At 48.1% G+C, this 19,298-nt stretch overlaps 1 protein-coding gene across 1 annotated transcript in view; it reads right to left on the bottom strand.

The window, feature by feature from the left end:
- The window catches only part of LOXL2 (lysyl oxidase like 2), a gene marked incomplete at its 5' end in the record, with an annotated part of 65,523 nt that extends 47,732 nt beyond the window's left edge, over window positions 1-17,791 (bottom strand). The window contains 2 exons of the mRNA XM_081092813.1: window positions 9,573-9,748; window positions 17,437-17,791. Coding sequence (XP_080948939.1) covers window positions 9,573-9,748; window positions 17,437-17,791 — 531 coding nt within the window. The remainder of the gene's footprint in view (window positions 1-9,572; window positions 9,749-17,436) is intronic.
- Between the last annotated feature and the right edge of the window lie 1,507 nt (window positions 17,792-19,298).

Raw genomic sequence — 19,298 nt, 5'->3', positions numbered from 1 at the left:
ACCTTGGGGAACCCCTGGACCTGCTGGGGCTGGACCCCAACAATTGATGTTCCCACCTCTTTCTCCCTCTCCCTTCTTCTCTGAAATCAATAAAAATATTTTTTAAAATTTCTTTTGGGTTGAGGACTATGACATCCAACACTGTTCAAGGCCCTGAGACATAGGTCAACCCATTAGGCGAGTCTTGCTGTCACTCCTGACAGAGGGCAGACAGCACCACCTCCTGCACGCAGGCCCCTCAGCCGAATATCTCATCCTCGAGGATCTGACTTCTCCTTCATCCTTCTAGCGTTTGCTTTCTGAGTTGCTTATCCTGACTATCTTATGCTGCTCTTTATCTGTCCACGTGTGTTTGCTGCCTCACTGGACGGTGAGTCCCTCAAGGGCAGGACTGTGCCACCTTCATTTTTGTATTACCCACGGCTCCTTCTGCCAGGCACACACATAGTGGGTCCTCAAATATTTTTGGAATGACCCAATAATAATTTCTAAAAATCCAATTACAGGAATTCGGTTTAGCTAGAAACTTCAGGCTCCCAAGCCAAAAATTTAATAAAGACTCCCTTTATTCTTTGTTTAATACAACATAAACAGCGAGGCAGCGTTTGCCTCCCTTCTTCATAGCATAAGCACTGCTTGTGTGATTTAATAGATGAACAAGAATGTTTGTCCTTTATCCATGCGTCCTCTTGTCATCTGGGCTACTTAACACCTCCTTTCTCCGCACTCAAAATCTGATGCGAATAAATAGTTACTGAACTGAATTGAAAGCGGATCTGCCCGTCAGCACACTTAGACGGTTTAGCTAAGTGTAAATTTGTAAAGCGTCTGAGGCACGTTGTATTAGAAGGGTCTGGCTGCACGGTAATTATCCCCTTAGATGATCAAATCGGGGATTCGCAGTAAGAACTGCCTGTAACATTCTCAGCCTGTGACCTGTGTCGGATGGAGGAGAGGGGAGAAGGGCGGCATGGCCACGGTGTCTGTTCCTCAGCTCTGTGACGGAGCCCGGTGGGGATGTGGGGGGAGGGGGGCGGGGGCGGGCCTGGGGTGGTGTGGAGAGCTGAGGTCATGCTGAGCTACCAGAGGAAAAAGCCGCAGTGTGTCTGGGCCCTCCTCCTATAAATCATGAGCTTTGCAGCGCTGCTGGAAAACCGAGTGCTCTGTTTCATTTTCCGACCCGAAGCACTGGGGTAGGTAACAGAGGCTGCTTCTTTGAGAACAGGCAAGCCCTGCTGTCTGCAGGAAGCTGGCAGGACACCTGCTCCAGCAGCCAGTCCCTCTGACCCAGCAGGAGGGCTGAGGCCACAGACCAGGCAAGCCTTGGGCCAGGCCCAACAGTCCTCCACACTCCCAGGTGGGATATCTGATGTTTCTCGTAGCAATCATCACCATGGTAACAAAGTAATGATCTGTGAAATCATCTTCCTCCACTACTAAGCAGGACAGTCCATCAGGGCAAGACTGTCCATTCATTTCATTAATCCTTTATTCCCAGGGCCTAGCATTGGGTCTGTGCTCAATGAATGAATGAATGAATGAATGAATGAATGAATGAATGAACGAACAGATACAGCATCCAGCTGCCTTACCAATAGCCTCCTGGGGATGGGGCGGGTGGATTCCTTGGCACTGACCCCTCCAGCATGGCTGAGGTGACTCAAATGGACCACTGGGGCCCATTGCAGAGCCCGACTGGACACTACCAGCCTGCCCTCATCACATCTGCAGACCACCGACAGCGGCGTCCGCCCACCCACCTCAGCCCCACTCCTTCCACAGAGCATCCCTACCGTTCTTTCCCCATTAACCCCGCCCTTTCCAAACTGCCACGCACTCTACCGTCCACCCCACGCTGCTCAAAGTGCTGCGCTGTTCATTCATTCACTTATTCCATCTAAAACAATTTACAATGCTACTCATTCACTTATTTCACCTCACAAACAATGATAATTGCATCTATGCTTCGGAAAGGGTTGCATGTGCCCTGGCCACCAACCAAGTTCCCAGACTCGCCAGGATGTGCGTAGTTTCAAACGTTTCGTGTTAGCGGCATAAATGCCCTTTTGCTTTTCAGATGCCGTGACCTATTTTTAGTTGGGAAAATAGGTCACCTCAGAACTACTTCTCTTGTGTCCCTTGTGGTGGCTGGCATGCCTGGCCTCACGAAGGCCCTGGACAAACAGCACCGTGGAATGTTAGCACGGACAGGCTCTCACACATCCTCTCCCTGTGAGAGGGAGACCAGGCTCAGGACGGCCCGACAGTCAGCAGGACCGGGGATTTCACCGCCCTGCTGGAGAGGCCGGCACACACTGCCCACTTGTTACCATTTCTCCTCCTGCCACAGAGGGAGGCCGCCCAGCTATACTGTGGCCACTGGGGGAAGCAGGTCTATATTTAGTCCTGGAGGGACCACCACCTTCTCAGCTGCACAGAGATGAACACAGCCGCCCTTTCTCCCCTCAACCCCCAGTGCAACCTGTTGCGCCATCTCTCTGGTGGGAGAACAGAACTCTGGCTGGGGTGCTGGGACCTTTTAGAGTTGATTCCTCCCTTTTGGGCTCCAGGCCTCCATCCCAGATGCCTCCGATGCTGGTGAGATAAGGCTGCTGCTGCTAAGAAGAAAACACCCACAGCTGAAGCATTTGGTAGCTGTCTGTGACTAATAAAAACCTGGACTCCTGGAATCAGATTTTTGCAACAGCTTCAGTCCCTGTGGTTAAGAGAAGAAAAAGTTTTTTCAGGTCTCAGGCCCTTCCAGAAGGATGTGAGAGAGTGGAGGGCAGGGCACCCGCTTCTCCCAGCTCTGTCCTCCTCATCCCGCTGTTGGCCCCTGGGTTGTCTGCTGTCACAAAGGAGAAACTGAGTCTCTGGGGCCAACAGGGGAGAGACTAAGTCCTACAGCCTAGAGATTTCCAATGAGTTCTGGTAACCTAACTGCTTTTGCAAAGGAGCCTATAAAAAATGGGTCAGGAAGAAGGTGAGGTGGGAGGTAGAGAAAAGGAAAAGACCCGACTGTCCCTGATCTAACCACACGTGGCCCCAGACACAAGCCTTTCTATGAGCACATGACTTAGCAATGCACAAAACAGCCAGTGAGAGGTTTGCGCAGAGGGCATCTGGATTTGTAATCTCTCCTTATCTAATGCTTTTTCCAATCGGTCTACCCGCCACAGACCGGAAACAAAGCCTCTCGATTTAAGAACCTCTGAAATCCTGGTTGGGGGGGGGGGGGGAGGGTGTTGGGGCTCTGTTTTCTAGGTTTAAAACAGATCTGTTCCCTTGGAACCAACAGTCTTTCCCTTTTATTTTTCGCTCCTGCTTACCTCTTTGCAAGATTTTGTGGTTTTAAGGTTCAAGACTCATTGTCCTTGTGAAAAGGCTGTTTTACAGCGAGGTGTCCAGAGACCTCTGAAGGGTTAGCTGCTCCAGACATACGGCTGCAAGCCTCAGGCTCCACTTGGACCACAACCCACGTGTCCTGCCTGCAGCTCTGGGATCTAAAACTTAGAATACATAGGAAGAGGTGACAGAAAAGGGAGAGCTGAGACTTTGTTTGGCTAATTTTCTGGATGAAATGAACCCAGGCTGGTTAATCAGTTGTAGGACTAACTCCATAGTCTGCAGGCACTTTTACAAAGGCATCTGATTCACCCCCACCGCCCCTTAAGAATGTTTAAAACTGTCTTGTAAATGATGAGTGCACGCTGTGTTGTTCTGACAACGTAATCATTGCTACTCTGGATTAGCTAGAGGACTGGATTCAACCTGCTCATTTTAAAGAAGAGAATGGACTTGCCCAGTGTCCTAGCTGCGGGCCAACAGGTAGCTCTGGGTTCACTCCTGTGAACTCTCCCTTGGTGGGGTCATTCACACAAAGAAGGTGTGCTCTTTCCCGGCTCTAGAAGGAAATTTATGAAGTGTCAAGGGGCCACAGGGATGCCCCAAGCAGATGTAGGAGTCCACTGGAAGCAGTTAGCTCATTGAGTGAAATTCCATCAGCTGGGCCTCACGGCTTAGTGACTCATGCCTCTGGCATCCCAGAGTGGGATGAACTTGGTCTGGACTGATGCACAGTTTTCTTCCACTCTCTGCTTCAGAAATTCCAGTGTGTTCCTGAGAAGGCCCACGCCTATGAGGGTCATCTCGCACGGTCTGTGATCTGCCCCCAACCTCAAGAGGTCAAGGAGGATGGATATTCTAGAGCTGGCTATACCTCTGCAGAGTGAGGCTATGAAGAGATGGGATGTCCGCACCTCATTCATTGGACTAGTCCAGTCATTTACACCTGGGGTTCCAAGACACAGAGAAAGCCTTAACTGACCCTTCACTTAACCACACTCCACTCTTGGCCACGTTTTTTCCCCACTTTTGAATGTATGGTTCCCTAACTGGGGGAAACTGAGAGAGGACTTTAGCTCTTACACTTTGTTGTAGAAGAGTGAGGACATTAGTCTGCTCCTACTTTCAAGACCAAGGATGTGAGGAGCCAGAGAAGAGGCAGGGAGAGAGGCAAGCACACACACTACCAGCATCCCTTCTGTGTGTGTGTGTGTGTGTGTGTGTGTGTGTGTGTGTGAGAGAGAGAGAGAGAGAGAGAGAGAGAGAGAGAGAGAGAGAGAGAGCTTAATTCACACAGTGGTAGACACTGCCAATAACCAGCTGTGGGTGCCTGCTGTGTGGGCTGGGTGGGTGCATTTTCATAAGTGTGGAGTAACAAGGGATCTTAAAACTTGGCAATCTTAAAATGCCTCATCCTGTTTCCTCCCCAGTATAGAAATTTAGCTGCAATTTTCCTGGTCAGAGGTCATCCAATTCCTGTTTGAATCACTCCAGCGACAAGGAGCTCACTACTAACAGGGCAACATCACCCACTGCAAATGGGCAGCCCTCAGTGTGACAGAATTTTGATGCTGAGCTGAAATGTACATCCCATTACCTTCCCATCCATCTTAATTCTGGGAGTTAATACAAGCATTATAAGCATTGTCTCTAGAATGACACTACAAATGTCTGAAGAGAGCCACCATGTCCCCCAGCACCAGATCGCTTTTCTTGACCCAATATCTTCATTTTCTCATATGAAACAGTTTCCAGACCTATCCCCATCCTGCTGGTCCCTCCTCTGGGTGACCTAGTTAAGAGATGGCCCCAGAACTGAACCCTGCACTCATTTCTTGGTCCAAAATGCAAAGACTTTAGGGAAATAACTCTTCTTTTACGTATGGGTTTATATTCACATTTTTTAGCTGCCATATCATCCCTGTGGCTTATACTGAGCTGTTAGTCAACCAACCCAACTCCCTTCAGGGATATTTGAAATATAATGAATACTTTTCAGTCACTTGCCATTGCTTTTGCTCTGTGGCTGATCGCCCTCCCTGCCCTCCATCCCCCTTAACCTTGATGTAGGACCTTCTATTCATCCCTAATACGTTTTAGGGCCTACTATTTCAACCTACTGAGGTTTTTCTCCACCTCATTCCATAATGTTCTATTCCCACAACACTTCATGGTTTTCTGTCTAAAATGAATTTGATCAGTACTCATTTTAATCTCCATGTAAATTTCTGATACATGATGGAGAGGCAGGAGAGGAGCCCTGGGAGACATCATAGAGCCCATCCACTGTGTTCACACTGGCCGCTCAGCAGCTGTCCTGGGTACCATTAGTCAGCACACCGTGTCTCCACCACTGGCATGCCAGCCAACCTCTATCTCATCCTCTTGTCCACAACATTAATAAGAGACATTTCTTTAAGCCAAGAGAAGTGACTCGTGACTTCAGCTCCTGACAGGCTATTACATGAGGTATTTCAGAGAAGCTTCCCAGCAGCTCACAGAAATCCCCTTAGGTGGTCTGGGCTGCTCCCTGCCCATCGGGCCAGCTCTGCCAGGAAGCACAGGCTTTAGTCACGAAATCCTGGTGGAAGAATTCTCTGGCAACTCTCAAAGGCTCTCCTCAGACATCCTGAGATCCAGGCCCTTTCATGACCTACTTTCATCAGACACCACAGGGAAGTGGTACAGGGCACTGCCCATCAGTTGAAAACTTCCTCAGTGTCTGGCTGGACATGAAAGCACCCAGTCTGGCTCGTGGGAACCAATCAGCTGTTTCACAGGAATCAGTCTGGCTCGATTTGTAGATGGTAAGAGGGAGGCCTTCTAGGAAAGTGCAGAGTTTGAAAGGTGGTGGAAGTCATCTGGTCCTTCAACTCGATGTCCCCCAGTTAGTCCTCTCTGAGCTACTGTAAATTCATTCAGGATCTAGGCCCCTTCCCATTTCCCCAAAGGCATGCATCTTGCCTTTTCTGATTATAAGGCTGGAGGACAAAGGCCAAGTTTTCCTTCCCTAGTGGTGTCCCAGGCTGTGATGTGCATACAGCAGACACCCAGCAAATGCCCAGCATAAGGGTAGGTACTAAGCTTTCCTACCATGGATTCTCGACCCTTCGAGAATGAGAAAGTACTGTCCAACATATTTTTTCAGTCACGTATCTACCTATTCTACCAATTAATTCTACCTAATTTTCATACGACCTCATTTCCCCTTCAAACGCTCAGCATTAGAAGTGCCCATAGAGATAGCTAATAAAACTTCTCTGTTGAAGTGATACTCACAGAATCCTTTTCCAGAATCATTTTTGTACATTTTGGCCTTTTGCTTCAAACCATCAGTGACTTTCTTATGCCCAGAACCTGGATCTTCATTTGACAAACAAAGTGGATTATCCTGAGGTTCTAGGCTGAATAGAGGCCCGTTAAAGATGTTATAAATAAGCTCACTTTCCTAGTAGGCAGGGCAATGCTATAAAGCAGTTGTTCTCAACCTTCCTAATGCCACGACCCTTTAATACAGTTCCTCATGTTGTGGTGATCCCCAACCATAAAATTATTTTCATCGCTACTTCATAACTGTAATTGTGCTACTGTTATGAATCGTAATGTAAATATCTGATATGCTATATGTGTTTTCTGATGGTCGCGACCCACAGGTTGAGAATGAGCTGCTTCTATGTACTTCTCATCGCTGTTTAGTTTGATGTTTCATCCTGGGAGACTCTTCACCTACGGGGATAATGGTCTTTGATTTGCATTCCTGGGAAGAAGAACATTTGGGAATCGGAGATATTGCTTCCATTAGGTACCTAGCATTATTTCTATTGGATAAAATGGTGACTTAGATAGAGCCCCATGCCCTCCAGGAGCTTCTAATCTCATTGGAAAGATGGGATACACCACTTTCTCATTGGAAAATGGTGCTAATTATTCTGTGTGAGATTATGAAGAATGGAGATGAAAAGTGTGGAACTGGGTTGGAAAAGCCCAAATCATAGACTTCATGGTAAAGCAAAGTTGTCATCAGTACCTGGGGCACTAAATAAAGTCCAGCAACTATAAGAATCTCTTCTAGTTATTCCTAAAAAAATTGCATTTGAAGAATGTTGGCGAGAGGTGGTCTCATCCTGCCAGCTGAGAGAGGGCTAGGGATCCTTTCCCATGCTACAGTTCAGGCTTGGACAAGTTCCCAGCATGCTCTAGGAATATATGAGAAAAGAGCAGGACTGTGTGAGTCATGAGAGGAAAAATGAAGACCACAGTCTGGGTAGAACTTCCTCTGAAGCCCAAATAGGGCAATTTCAAGAGTCACCTTTCTTCAGCATTAGTCTCGGGGTTAGAGCACAGTGCAGGCTCCTTGGCCTGGACTCATGCAGCTCCCATTGCCCCTTGGGGATGACATCCAGCATGTTCCTTGAGAAAGAGGTCTTGGCTGCCTCCGCCTCTGGCCCTATGCCCCACATTTCCTGCACAGAGGAGCAGTGCCATAAATATCTGCTAATTTCATTGTTTAAGTGGAGAGCTTGTCGAAAAGATAAATCTGAAATGAAGCCATAAATGTAGAAGAAGGGTCGAGAGTCTCTTGCCTTTCCCAGATGCTGGCTCGGGCCAGGCTGGCAACCTCAGAGTCATCTGTGAGAGCTGGAAACAGTAACCGGGCCCTACAGTGGGAGCTCTGACGCAGCAGGCCTGAAGGGAGACCCCAGGGTCTGCATTTTAATAACAGTGAATTGTACCTTTATACACAACTGGAATAAACAGTTTAGAAAATGCTTTCTCTATTTTTTTATCAATGTCAAGAAACTTTAATATACATACTATTCAAACCCATGATTCCATAAATCCACTTCCTGTCAAAAATTCTATTGAAATGATAAAAAATGAAATCATAGATTATGAACAATGATATGTATAGTAATTCTATGTATACCGATCTATACATGTCCAATATGCAAGAAAGGATAGCTACACTATAGCAGGTTCATAAGATAAAATATTTGGCAACTAATAAAAATAATGGTTTGGAGAATCTTTGATAACATAAAATTTTCATGATACATAACAGAATTAAAATTTTAGATATAAAACTTGGAGTCATAAGATTGCAACATGATAAATATCACCTAATATCTGCATTTTTAAAGTGATTCTGCTCCCCGGCTACATTCGGGAACAACTTCCCTGCGGTAACCACCCTCCACGATGGCCCCAGCGATCTCCACCTCCTGCGTTCACTCCCTCGGGTAACCTCCTCCCACACTGTACACAACTGTTTTGTGTGACTAACAGAATACAGCAGAAACGAAGGGGTAGCACTTCCGAGATTAGCTTAGGAAATACTGTGGCTTCTAAGTTTTGATCCCTCTCTTTCTCTTTTAAGTCACTCACTCTGGAGAAAGACATGTCTTACGGAAACTTAGGCAGCCTGCAGAGAGGGCCGGAGGGCCCCCGCTGACAGCCAGAAAGAAACTAGAGCCTGCCAACAACCACATGAGTCAACTCGGGAGAGGATCTCCCAGCCCCAGCAGCCCGACTGCAACCTCATCAGATACTGCGCAGAATCAACCGGCTAAGCCACTCCTGGATTCCCGACCCTACGATCTATGTGAGACAATAAAAGTCTGTTGTGTGAAGCTGGCAAATCTGGGTGGTAATTTGTTACGTAGCAACTGATAGCTAATACATGTCCCTAGTCCAAAGGGCAAGCTCCTGAACATAGCACAGAAGGCCTTTCATGCCCACCTTTCCAGCTGCACTTCTCATGACCCCCAGATTCACAGTTTTCTTGAGCAGTACTGGCCTGCTTATCCCCAGTTCACACCTCCATGCCTCTGTGCCTTTGCCCAAGCCATTCCCCACTGATGCCCTTTCCCCACTGATGGCATCCCCTTCTCCAGAAATCCTCCCTCAATGGCCCCCACACCAAATCATGTTGGCTTGGTCCCCCTCCCTAGTGCTCACACACTTCTTGAAATCAGTAAGTGAACAGTGAGCTACATGTAGAAAAGGAAACATCTGCCCGACCAGTGTGGCTCAGTGGTTGAGTGTCGACCCAGGGCACATGCCTGGGTTGCAGGCTCGATCCCCAGTGTGGGGTGTGCAGGAGGCAGCTGGTCAATGATTCTCTCTCATCATTGATGTTTCTATCTCTCTCTCCCTCTCTCCCTCCCTCTGAAAACATATTAAAAAGAAAACATCCACATGAAGGAGTCCTCAAGAACACGACTTGCCTCAACGTGGTTGATCAATGAATTGTCGAATTTGAACCCAGGAATCCTTTTCTCACTGCACACCACACCCACGTCTTCTGTGTGCTTGCAGTCGGTGACACCCCAGCCATTGGAGGAGCAGGCTGCGAGGGTTGCCTCTTTGCCGGTGCAGTAGACATTGTCCAACCAGATGGGCCCTGAAGGAAGCAGAGAAGGGAAAAACCAACCGTGATGTCAGAGTAGGTTTGAATTTGGGGGGTGGGGGGGGCACCAAAGTTGTACACAGAAAGAGAATTTTTCTCTAATCTTGGCAGCTGTGTGTGGTCATCAATTGATGTTTAGCATGTTAAGATATTGCACATAGTTCTAGACCATCTGGATTCCCTTGCCAGAGGGATGTGGTAGATTGAACATGATCAGGGTAGAAATCAGCGTTGAGCCCGGATGTGACATGATGTAGGGCAGTGGTTGGCAAACTCATTAGTCAACAGAGCCAAATGTCAACAGTACAACGATTGAAATTTCTTTTGAGAGCCAAATTTTTTAAACTTAAACAATATAGGTATGTACATTGTCATTAACTCAATTAGGGTACTCCTAAGCTGGCCTTTGCTAAAAATGTCCTCAATCTGATTGAGGTACGTTCGCTGAGGTCGACCCCTTCCAACTCTCCCATCCACACTCGTCTTGTATACTTGTTTCGTCTATCTCCTTTCCGAAAACTGGCTCTGCGCATGGACCCACGAAGTTTCAATCGCACTGTATGTGTGCGCCTGCACGTGGTATTTTGTGGAAGAGCCACACTCAAGGGGCCAAAGAGCCGTATGTGGCTCGCGAGCCGCGGTTTGCAGACCACTGGTGTAGGGGGAGGAGTGGGGACTTTGGATATTAAGCTAGATTTGAATTCTGGCTCAGCTTTGGTTAAAGTCTTTTCCTCATCAGTAAAGTGCAGATAATAAAGACACTTGAATTGCAGGAGTGTGGGCAGGAGAGATAATACATGGCACATGTCTAGTTTATTGTTGACCCATAGTTACTAAAAAATGATAGCGATGATGATGATGATGATGATGATGTTAGTTATATTGACTATGATGCAAGCCAAACTCACCTTTACCTGTAGCAGAGGCTGGACTGTGACCCCTCAGCCATCCTGCACTTGAGGCTTTGAAGGCATTTTCCTGTATCACCCCCCACTGACTTCCCCATACTTCAGGGAAGAGGATGAGGTGACCTTGCTATTCACACTTCACAGATGCAGAGCTCTGGCTCCGAGGGCAACTCACTCTGCAGGCCACCCCCGGAGCCTGGTGCCCTGGTCCGTTCAGTGTTCTTCTCACTGCCTGAAACTTCCATCCACTGACCCCAAGACTAACCCACAGAGCTACCTCCTTACTATTCAGAAGTCAGGTGACAGGCTGTGGAGAAATTAGAACACTTACGCACTATTGGTGGGACTGTAAAATGGTGCACCCACCATGGAAAAGAGCATGGTAGTTCCTCAAGAAATTAAAAACAGAATTGCCATATGGTCCAGCAAGTCCCAGAAGAATTGAAAGCAGGGCCTCAAAGAGATAATAGCACACCCATGTGTCTTACAACATTATTCACAACTTTAGGCCCGGTGCACAAAATTTGTGCATGGAGGTGGGGGAGGGTTGCGGGGGGAGGGGTGTGTGTCCCTCAGCCCAGCCTGCACCCTCTCCAATCTGGGACCCCTCCAGGGATGTCCAACTGCCCGGGCAGTCGGACATCCCTCTCACAATCCAGGACTGCTGGCTCCCAACCGCTCGCCTGCATGCCTACCTGATTGCCCCTAACCACTTCTGCCTGACAGCCTGATCACCCCCTAACCACTCCCCTGCCAGCCTGATCGACGCCTAACTGCTCCCCTGCCAGCCCGATTGCCCCCAACTGCCCTCCCCTGCAGGCCTGTTTGCCCCCAACTGTCCTCCCCTGCTGGCCTGGTCAGCCCTAACTTCCCTCCCTTGCCAGCCTGGTCGCCCCTAACTGCCCTCCCCTGCAGGCCTGGTTCCTCCCAACTGCCCTCCCCTGCCAGCCATCTTGTGTCCACATGGGGGCAGCCATCTTGTGTGTAGGAGTGATGGTCAATTTTCATATTACGCTTTATTAGATAGGATAGCCAAGAAGTGGTATATCCATACAGTGGAATATTATTCAGCCTTAAAAAAGGAGGGAAATTGAAAAAAAAAAAAAAAAAGGAAGGAAGGAAATTCTAACACATGCACAATATGGGTGAAATAGGCCAGTCACAAAAAGGCAAATCAGCATGTTTCCACTTACTAGGTACCTCGTGAAGTCAAAATGCATAGAGACAAACGTAAAGTGGTGGCTGCCAGGGTTGGAGGAGACGGGATGGGGAGTGGTTGTTCAATGGGGACAGAGTTTCAGTTTCCCAAGATAAGAAGTGTTCTGGAGATGGTCGCACCACCATGTGAATGTACTTAACACTACCCAACTGTACACTGGAAACTAGTCAAGGTGGCATCTTTGTTTTGTGTGTGTGTGTGTGTGTGTGTTTAATATTTTTAGTGATTTCAGAGAGAAAGGGAGTGGGAGAGAGAGATCGAAACATCAATGATGAGAATGGATGATGAGAATCATTGATCGGCTGCCTGTATGCCCCCCATCGAACCCACAACCCGGGCATGTGCCCTTGACTGGAATCGAACCTGGGACCCTTCAGTAAGCAGATCGATGTGCTATCCACTGAGCCAAACCGGCTAGGGCAAGATGGCATGCTTTTAATGTTATGTGCATTTAACCATAATTAAAATAAAAAGTTTTTAAAGTGCCACAGGGTGTTTCAAATAGTGATTTTTATAAGCGCCACTACAACATGAAAGGAAACAAAATCAGCTAAGCCTGTCACTCTTCTTAATGCTCCATGTAGAACCCTATCGTGTAATGAGGTCAGAGAACAGGGTTTCCCATTCTCTCTCAGGCTGGGGTACTTCATGACTCGGTCAACTACTTAAACAAGCCTGTTCCCCATTTCCAAAGTGAAAACAATGACACCCACAAACAGGTTGCCATGGATACTCAATGAGATAATCTTGCTCCTAGTACATTTTCAACCTCCCTTCCCCTTCCTTCTCCCAGTAGGTCAGAAAAACAATGACTACTGTTGTTTCCATGATGCCAGGACGAAGCAGATAAAAACACTCCCATTGTAGAGATGAGAAAACCAAGGAGACCCTGAGGCCCTGGAGGTCAGGAAGGACGCAGGGCCAGTCTCCTGACATCGAGGCCCTGATGAAACGTGTCCACTGTGACCGACGGCTGGTCAGGGCTCCAACAGGACTGCTTTGGATGCAGTGAGGGGAACAAAGAGCTATTGAAAACATCTGGGCTGAGGTTTTCCAACTGGTTTCTCAATTTGGCCTGGTTTCCAAGCCATCAAGCTCCACTGAAACATATGCTCCCTACCCGATCGCTGTTTCAACAACAAACCAATGTTTGTCTTGCTAAGTAGCAGCAAGGACAAGACCCTCCACAGTGGACTCGGCCTCTTCCCGGGAACGTTCTGAAGCAAAGCTGCTGAAGGGACAGAGGCGGTGGAGAGCAGCAGCGAAATATCCCGTCTGCAGTGAGAGGAACCGCCCTTGCGAAGGGACGGGAGCCAGATAGCACACGGCTAGAGGCAGCGTGAAAAGCTAAAAAATTTACACCCGGGTCTGCTTACCTTCTCATAGGAATGTTTGCAATTAGCCCCTGGAGTGTTCGTGGGAACTAACTTAACCTCAAAGAACTGCTTTCTTTCTTTCTTTTTTAATGTTTTATTGATTTCAGAAAGAGGAAGGGAGAGGGAGAGATAGAAACATCAATGATGAGAGAGAACCATTGACCGGCTGCCTCCCGCACGCCCCACACAGGGGATCGAGCCCACCACCTGGGCATGTGCCCTGACCGGGAATCGAACCGTGACCTCCTGATTCATGGGTCGCCGTTCAACCACTGAGCCACACTGGCCAGGCAGAACTGCTTTCTTAAGAAGCTTCAATTCACCCCCAATTATTCTACTCTTTGCACATTCTCACCAGTTATTTTTTTCTTAGACGGTGGAAATACAAACTTCTCTGTAGCCCAAGACAGCATCCCCATGCATGTATTCTCATGTGGCCTGAATTCATTACAATTTCTTTCCTGTTTACTTAGTGCCCATCAACTAGACTGTCCTGATTCCAAAGTGGCCAGCTCTGGCTCTGCCCACTGGAGGCAGATCTAGGCTCAAAATACCGACTTCTGCGCATGGGCCAAGAAGTTTCAATACCACTGTACATGTGCGCCCGCACGTGGTATTTTGTGGAAGAGCCACACTCAAGGGGCCAAAGAGCCGCATGTGGCTCGCGAGCCACAGTTTGCCGACCACTGGCCTAGGGGAACACACCCACAGCCTCGTCGCAATCTCTGGTCACTACGCCATGTACTGTTTGCCACCTGTTCTTAATAATCTCCCAAATTGACATGAATCAATATTGACTAAGTTCCCACTATGAACCCAGTGCTAAAAATCCTAACTGATTAAATCAGTGTTTCTCAACCTTGGCTGCACATTAGAATCACCTGGGAATCTTTTTTAAAATCCTGATTTCTGGGCCTCATCCTCCGGAAATTCTGTTTCTTTGTTATGGAGTGGGGCCACAACATTAGTAACAAAGAAACAGAATTTCCGGAGGATGAGGCCCAGAAATCAGGATTTTAAAAAGATTCCCAGGTGATTCTAATGTGCAGCCAAGGTTGAGAAACACTGGATTAAATCAAATATTTATATTTAAAAGGTCTCCCATCGTATAAATCAATTTACCACTTTATATGGATAGCATGTTAAATTATTATAGCATCTGTTTCTCCCTTCCTCTCTTTGATACTTCTTTCCTATGTCTTGATGGTTTCAATATCCACACAGATTACCTTTCCAGTGCTTTTGGACTCATTGTCACTCAACCTCCTCTCGCCAGTGACTTTCCTCCACCCTACGTCAGCTACTATCCCATAGCCATAGACCTCGTCATTACCAATAACCATACCCCCCATCTCCATTTGTATTCTTGTGCCCTGTGCCCATGTCCCTACCCCATCTCTCTAGCAGACTTCTTCTAGTATTGCAATCTCTGCAGAGACCCACAGTCCATTGATCCCAGCTTGCGACTATCCATCACTCCTCCATGCAGCACCTTCCATGGACCACGATTTGAATTCCTCTACTCCTTTGAACTTTTCTCCCGTCATCAAACCTGAATGACAAAATCTGAGCCAGATCACCACCTCTCCAGCCACCCCTTGCCCACTCCTGGGCAGATGAAAGTGGAGGGGGGACCACACCCATTTTGTCTGATGACAGATAAATTTTAAGTTTGGGTAGAAATAAAATAAAGTTATTGCTGTAAAAAACAAACAAACCCCACAGTCATTAGAAAGTGCTTGTTATAAATATTTAGGCTTAGCTTGGCTGGTGTGGCTCAGTAGTTGAGCGTTGACTCATGTACCAAGAGGTCATGAGTTCAATTCCCAGTCAGGGCACATGCCCAGGTTGCAGGCTTAACCCCCAGTAGGGGGCGTGCAGCGGGCAGCGGATGGATGTTGTTATTCTTATCAATGTTTCTATCTCTCCCTCTCCCTTCCTCTATTTCTAAAATCAATTAAAAAAAAAAACCATCGAAAATAATAAAATAAATAAAATATTTAGGCTTAGACAGCCTGGAATAGAAAACAAAGTTGATGTTACCCCCAGATCACTCAACTAGCAAAATAAACAGAGATGTGTGACTATGGAGAAGTGTCTGGAGTTTTGTAAAGAAGACAGGAAATGGATTTAAGAGCCCAGCACTTGCTAACTCGTTCCTCCTAGAAACCCAGAGTCAGCGTCAGAGAACATGTCACTCTAAGTGCGGTTACTCCAACGGGATATGTTCAATTGCACAGAAGTGAGACATGCATGACATGGGGTTTCCTTTCTCCGATAACTTCTAGAATAACAGAAAGCCAGGGTTTCAAGGGACCATAACAATGACCTAATTCAATGAACCCCAAACCTGGCTATGTACACAGTCACTTGGGAGGTTTCCAAAAGCCACAAGGTCCTAGACTCCAGCCCAGACCCTAGCCCAGAATACCATGGGTGAGGCCTCCCAGGGATGCTTATGCTGTCAGCTGGCATTAATCCACTGGTCCCAGATGAGACTCTGGGCACCTCTGCTTTCGTCCAGGCAGTCAAGTTGCTTTACCAACTCAGGGATGCCAACTCTCCTCTTCTGGATTATTTTTTTTTAAATAATGCTCTCCATCTGAATTTACTTTCCTACTTAGGCTCATAAACTGCGAAAGTTTCAAACTTTATATATATATTGATTTCAGAGAGGAAGAGAAAAGGAGAGAGAGAATCATTGGTCAGCTGCTTCCTGCATGCTCCCCACTAGGGGTCAAGCCCGAAAGCCAGGCATGTGCCCTTGACTGGAATTGAACCTGGGACCTTTCAGTCTGCAGGCCGATGCTCTGTCCACTGAGCCAAACCAGCCAGGGCTCAAAAGTTCTTGAGAGCCCAGCTTCCAGAGTGGGAAACTGAGGGCAAAGAAGAATAGCATCTTGTGCTTAAGGACAGTTAGTTAGGTCAGCAGCAGGACTGTACTCAGGTTCTAGGTTCCAACACCCACCCTCCCTCAAAGCTCTTCCCCCTTCCCCATTCTATATAATAAAGAGGTAATATGCAAATTAATCCTCACGCCCTCACAATAGCTGCCTATGACCAGGCCAGCAGGGGGATTAGTGAGGGACGACCAAATGACTGAACAGCAGGCTGCATGGGGTGACTAGACTGGCAGGGGGATTAGTGAGGGACGACCAAACAACTGAACAGCAGGCTGCGTGGGGTGACCAGGCTGGTGGGGGGGCCATGAGGGACAACCAGGCTGGTGGGGGGCAGTTGGGGATGACCAGGCCAGAAGGGGGTGCAGTTGGGGGCGACCAGGCAAGCAGGGGGGCAGTTGGGGGTAATGAGTCTGGCAGGGGAGGCAGTGAGGGGTGACTAGGCCGGCGGGAGGGGGCAGTTGGGGATGACCAGGCTGGCAGGGGCAGTTAGGGGTGACCAGGCTACATGCAGAGGCAGTGAGGGGTGATCAGGCTGGCAGGGAGGAGGGGGGGCAGTTAGAGGCGACCAGGCAAGCAGGCAGGTGAGTGATTAGGATCCAGTGGTCCAGGATTGTGAGAGGGATGTCCGACTGCCGGTTTAAGAATTGGGCCTAAACTGGCAGTTGGACATCCCCCAAGGGGTCCCGGATTGGAGAGGGTACAAGCTGGGCTGAGGGGACACCCCCCTCCCCCGAGTGCATGAATTTCATGCACCGGGCCTCTAGTTAGTGATTCACCCAAAGCAACTATGTTCCTGCTATGGCCAAGCTCAAAACAGCACCTGAATGTTGAACTAGGGACAGGAGTGTGTGGAGACAGAACGTGGCCTCTGGCAGCCTTTGTGAGAAAGAGCAGAAGGAAGTCCTGGGAAGGTTGGTGGGGAGGAAGGCACCAGCTCCGCTGGCCACCGCAGCCCCAGCCAGGCCACATGCTGGGGGAGAGGAGCACAGACCGACTCAGCTCCTGCCTCAGGCACCCACCAGTTTGGTTCACCGAGGACACCAGACTTTGTGCACTAAAACCGGGGAATCTGGCAAGCAGGCCCGTTGGTCACTGTAGGGTTCCCCAGCACCTCGCCACTCCCACCTTCTTGCACAAACACAGAAGGCTGCCCAGATGGAATTACCAGGAATTCAGACTTGACAGCGACTGCAGATTCCTTTCCCAGGCTAACCGCATGCAGCCCATCCCGGGGTTTCCAGGGGACGCGCACTAGTTCCAAAGCACAGAGTGTTACCTTCCCCTTTGCCGTAGGAGGAGCTGGGCGTCCAGGACTTGGCCTCCACGTATCCCAGCTCCCGGCAGACGACGTGGGCAGCGTGGATGGAGAAGTCATCATCGCACACGGTGCCCCACTGGCCCTGGTAGTACACCTCCACCCGCCCCTCACTGTGCTTCCTCTTCTGCCCTGCCAGGCGCAGCTGGATCTTGGCGACATCGGAGGGCACCTGAGGCCGGTGGTACTCGGGTGCGGGCTGCTGGAAGTACTCTGGGTAGTGGGGCCAGCTCTCGTACTGCGCCAGGCTCCGCCAGGGGAGGAGGGAGAGCACAGCCAGGCAGCTGCAGAGGCAGGGGCCTCCCAGCCTCACCATGCCTACCCTCTGGCTGGACAGCCTCTCGGAGCGGGGAAGGCAGTGCGTGCTTCCGGCTACAGGCAGGAGCTCCTAGAAGAGAGGAGAGATGCGGGTTACAGAAATCTCCAGAATCTCCAGGAACTTCTTAGTCCACTGATGGCGAACCTATGACACACGTGTCAGAGGTGACAGGCGAACTCATTTTTTTGGTTGATTTTTCTTTGTTAAATGGCATTTAAATATATAAAATAAATATCAAAAATATAAGTCTTTGTTTTACTATGGTTGCAAATATCAAAAAATTTCTGTATGTGACACGGCACCAGAGTTAAGTTAGGGTTTTTCAAAATGCTGACACGCCGAGCTCAAAAGGTTCGCCATCACTGTCCTACTCCTTTGCTTAGTAGTTAAAGCCCTTCACACCCTAGACTCAACTTCCTCTCTTCTTTCACCGTTCATTTCAGCCAAAAATGTCTGTGCACTCCCTCCCCCTCTGCCCACCCACCTTCCCCTATCTCTGAATTGCTTTTTTCCCCACAAGATTCCTGGCAGAAAATGAAGCACACGAAGAGTTAATTTGAGGCAAGTGTTTTAAAAGACTATTTACATCAAAATAAAAAGCTTCTGTACAGCAAAAGAAACCATCAACAAAACAACAAGAAAGTCCACTGCATGGGAGACCATATTTGCCAATGTTAACACCAATAAGGATTTAATCTCCAACATTTATAGGGAACTCATACTACTTAACAAAAGGAAGATAAACAATCCAATCAAAAAATGGGCAAAGGACCTAAATACACACTTTTCAAAAGAGGACATTCAGAAAGCCAAGAGACATATAAAAACATGCTCAAAGTCACTAATCATCCAAGAAATGCAAATCAAAACAACAATGAGGTACCATCTCACACCTGTCAGAATGGCTATCATCAACAAATCAACAAACGACAAGTTCTGGAGATGATGCAGAGAAAAAGGAACACTCGTGCACTGCTGGTGGGAATGCAGACTGCTGCAGCCACTATGGAAGACAGTATGGAGTTTCCTCAAAGAATTAAAAATGGAACTCCCATTTGACCCAGTGATCCCACTTCTAGGAATATATCCCAAGAAACCAGAAACACCAATCAGAAAGGATATGTGCACCCATATGTTCATAGCAGTACAATTCACCATAAGCTAAGATTTGGAAACAGCCTAAGTGCCCATCAGCAGATGAATGGATTAGAAAACTGTGGTACATCTACACAATGGAACGCTATGCTGCTGTAAAAAAGAAGGAATTCTTACCATTTGCAACAGCATGGATGGAACTGGAGAGCATTATGCTTAGCGAAATAAGCCAGTCAGAGAAAGATAAATATCACATGAGCTCACTCATTTATGGATAATAAAGACCATTATAAACTGATGAACAAAAATAGATACAGAGGCAGAGCAGCATCGAACAGACTGTCAAACTACAGCGGGAAGGGGACGAGGAGGGTTGGGGGTGGGGGGGGAAGAGATCAACCGAAGGACT

Source organism: Myotis nattereri (assembly GCF_964212035.1).
Source record: "Myotis nattereri genome assembly, chromosome: 5".
Taxonomy (NCBI): domain Eukaryota; kingdom Metazoa; phylum Chordata; class Mammalia; order Chiroptera; family Vespertilionidae; genus Myotis; species Myotis nattereri.
The sequence above is the reverse complement of the archived record's forward strand: the minus strand, read 5'-3'. Positions and strand labels throughout refer to the sequence as shown.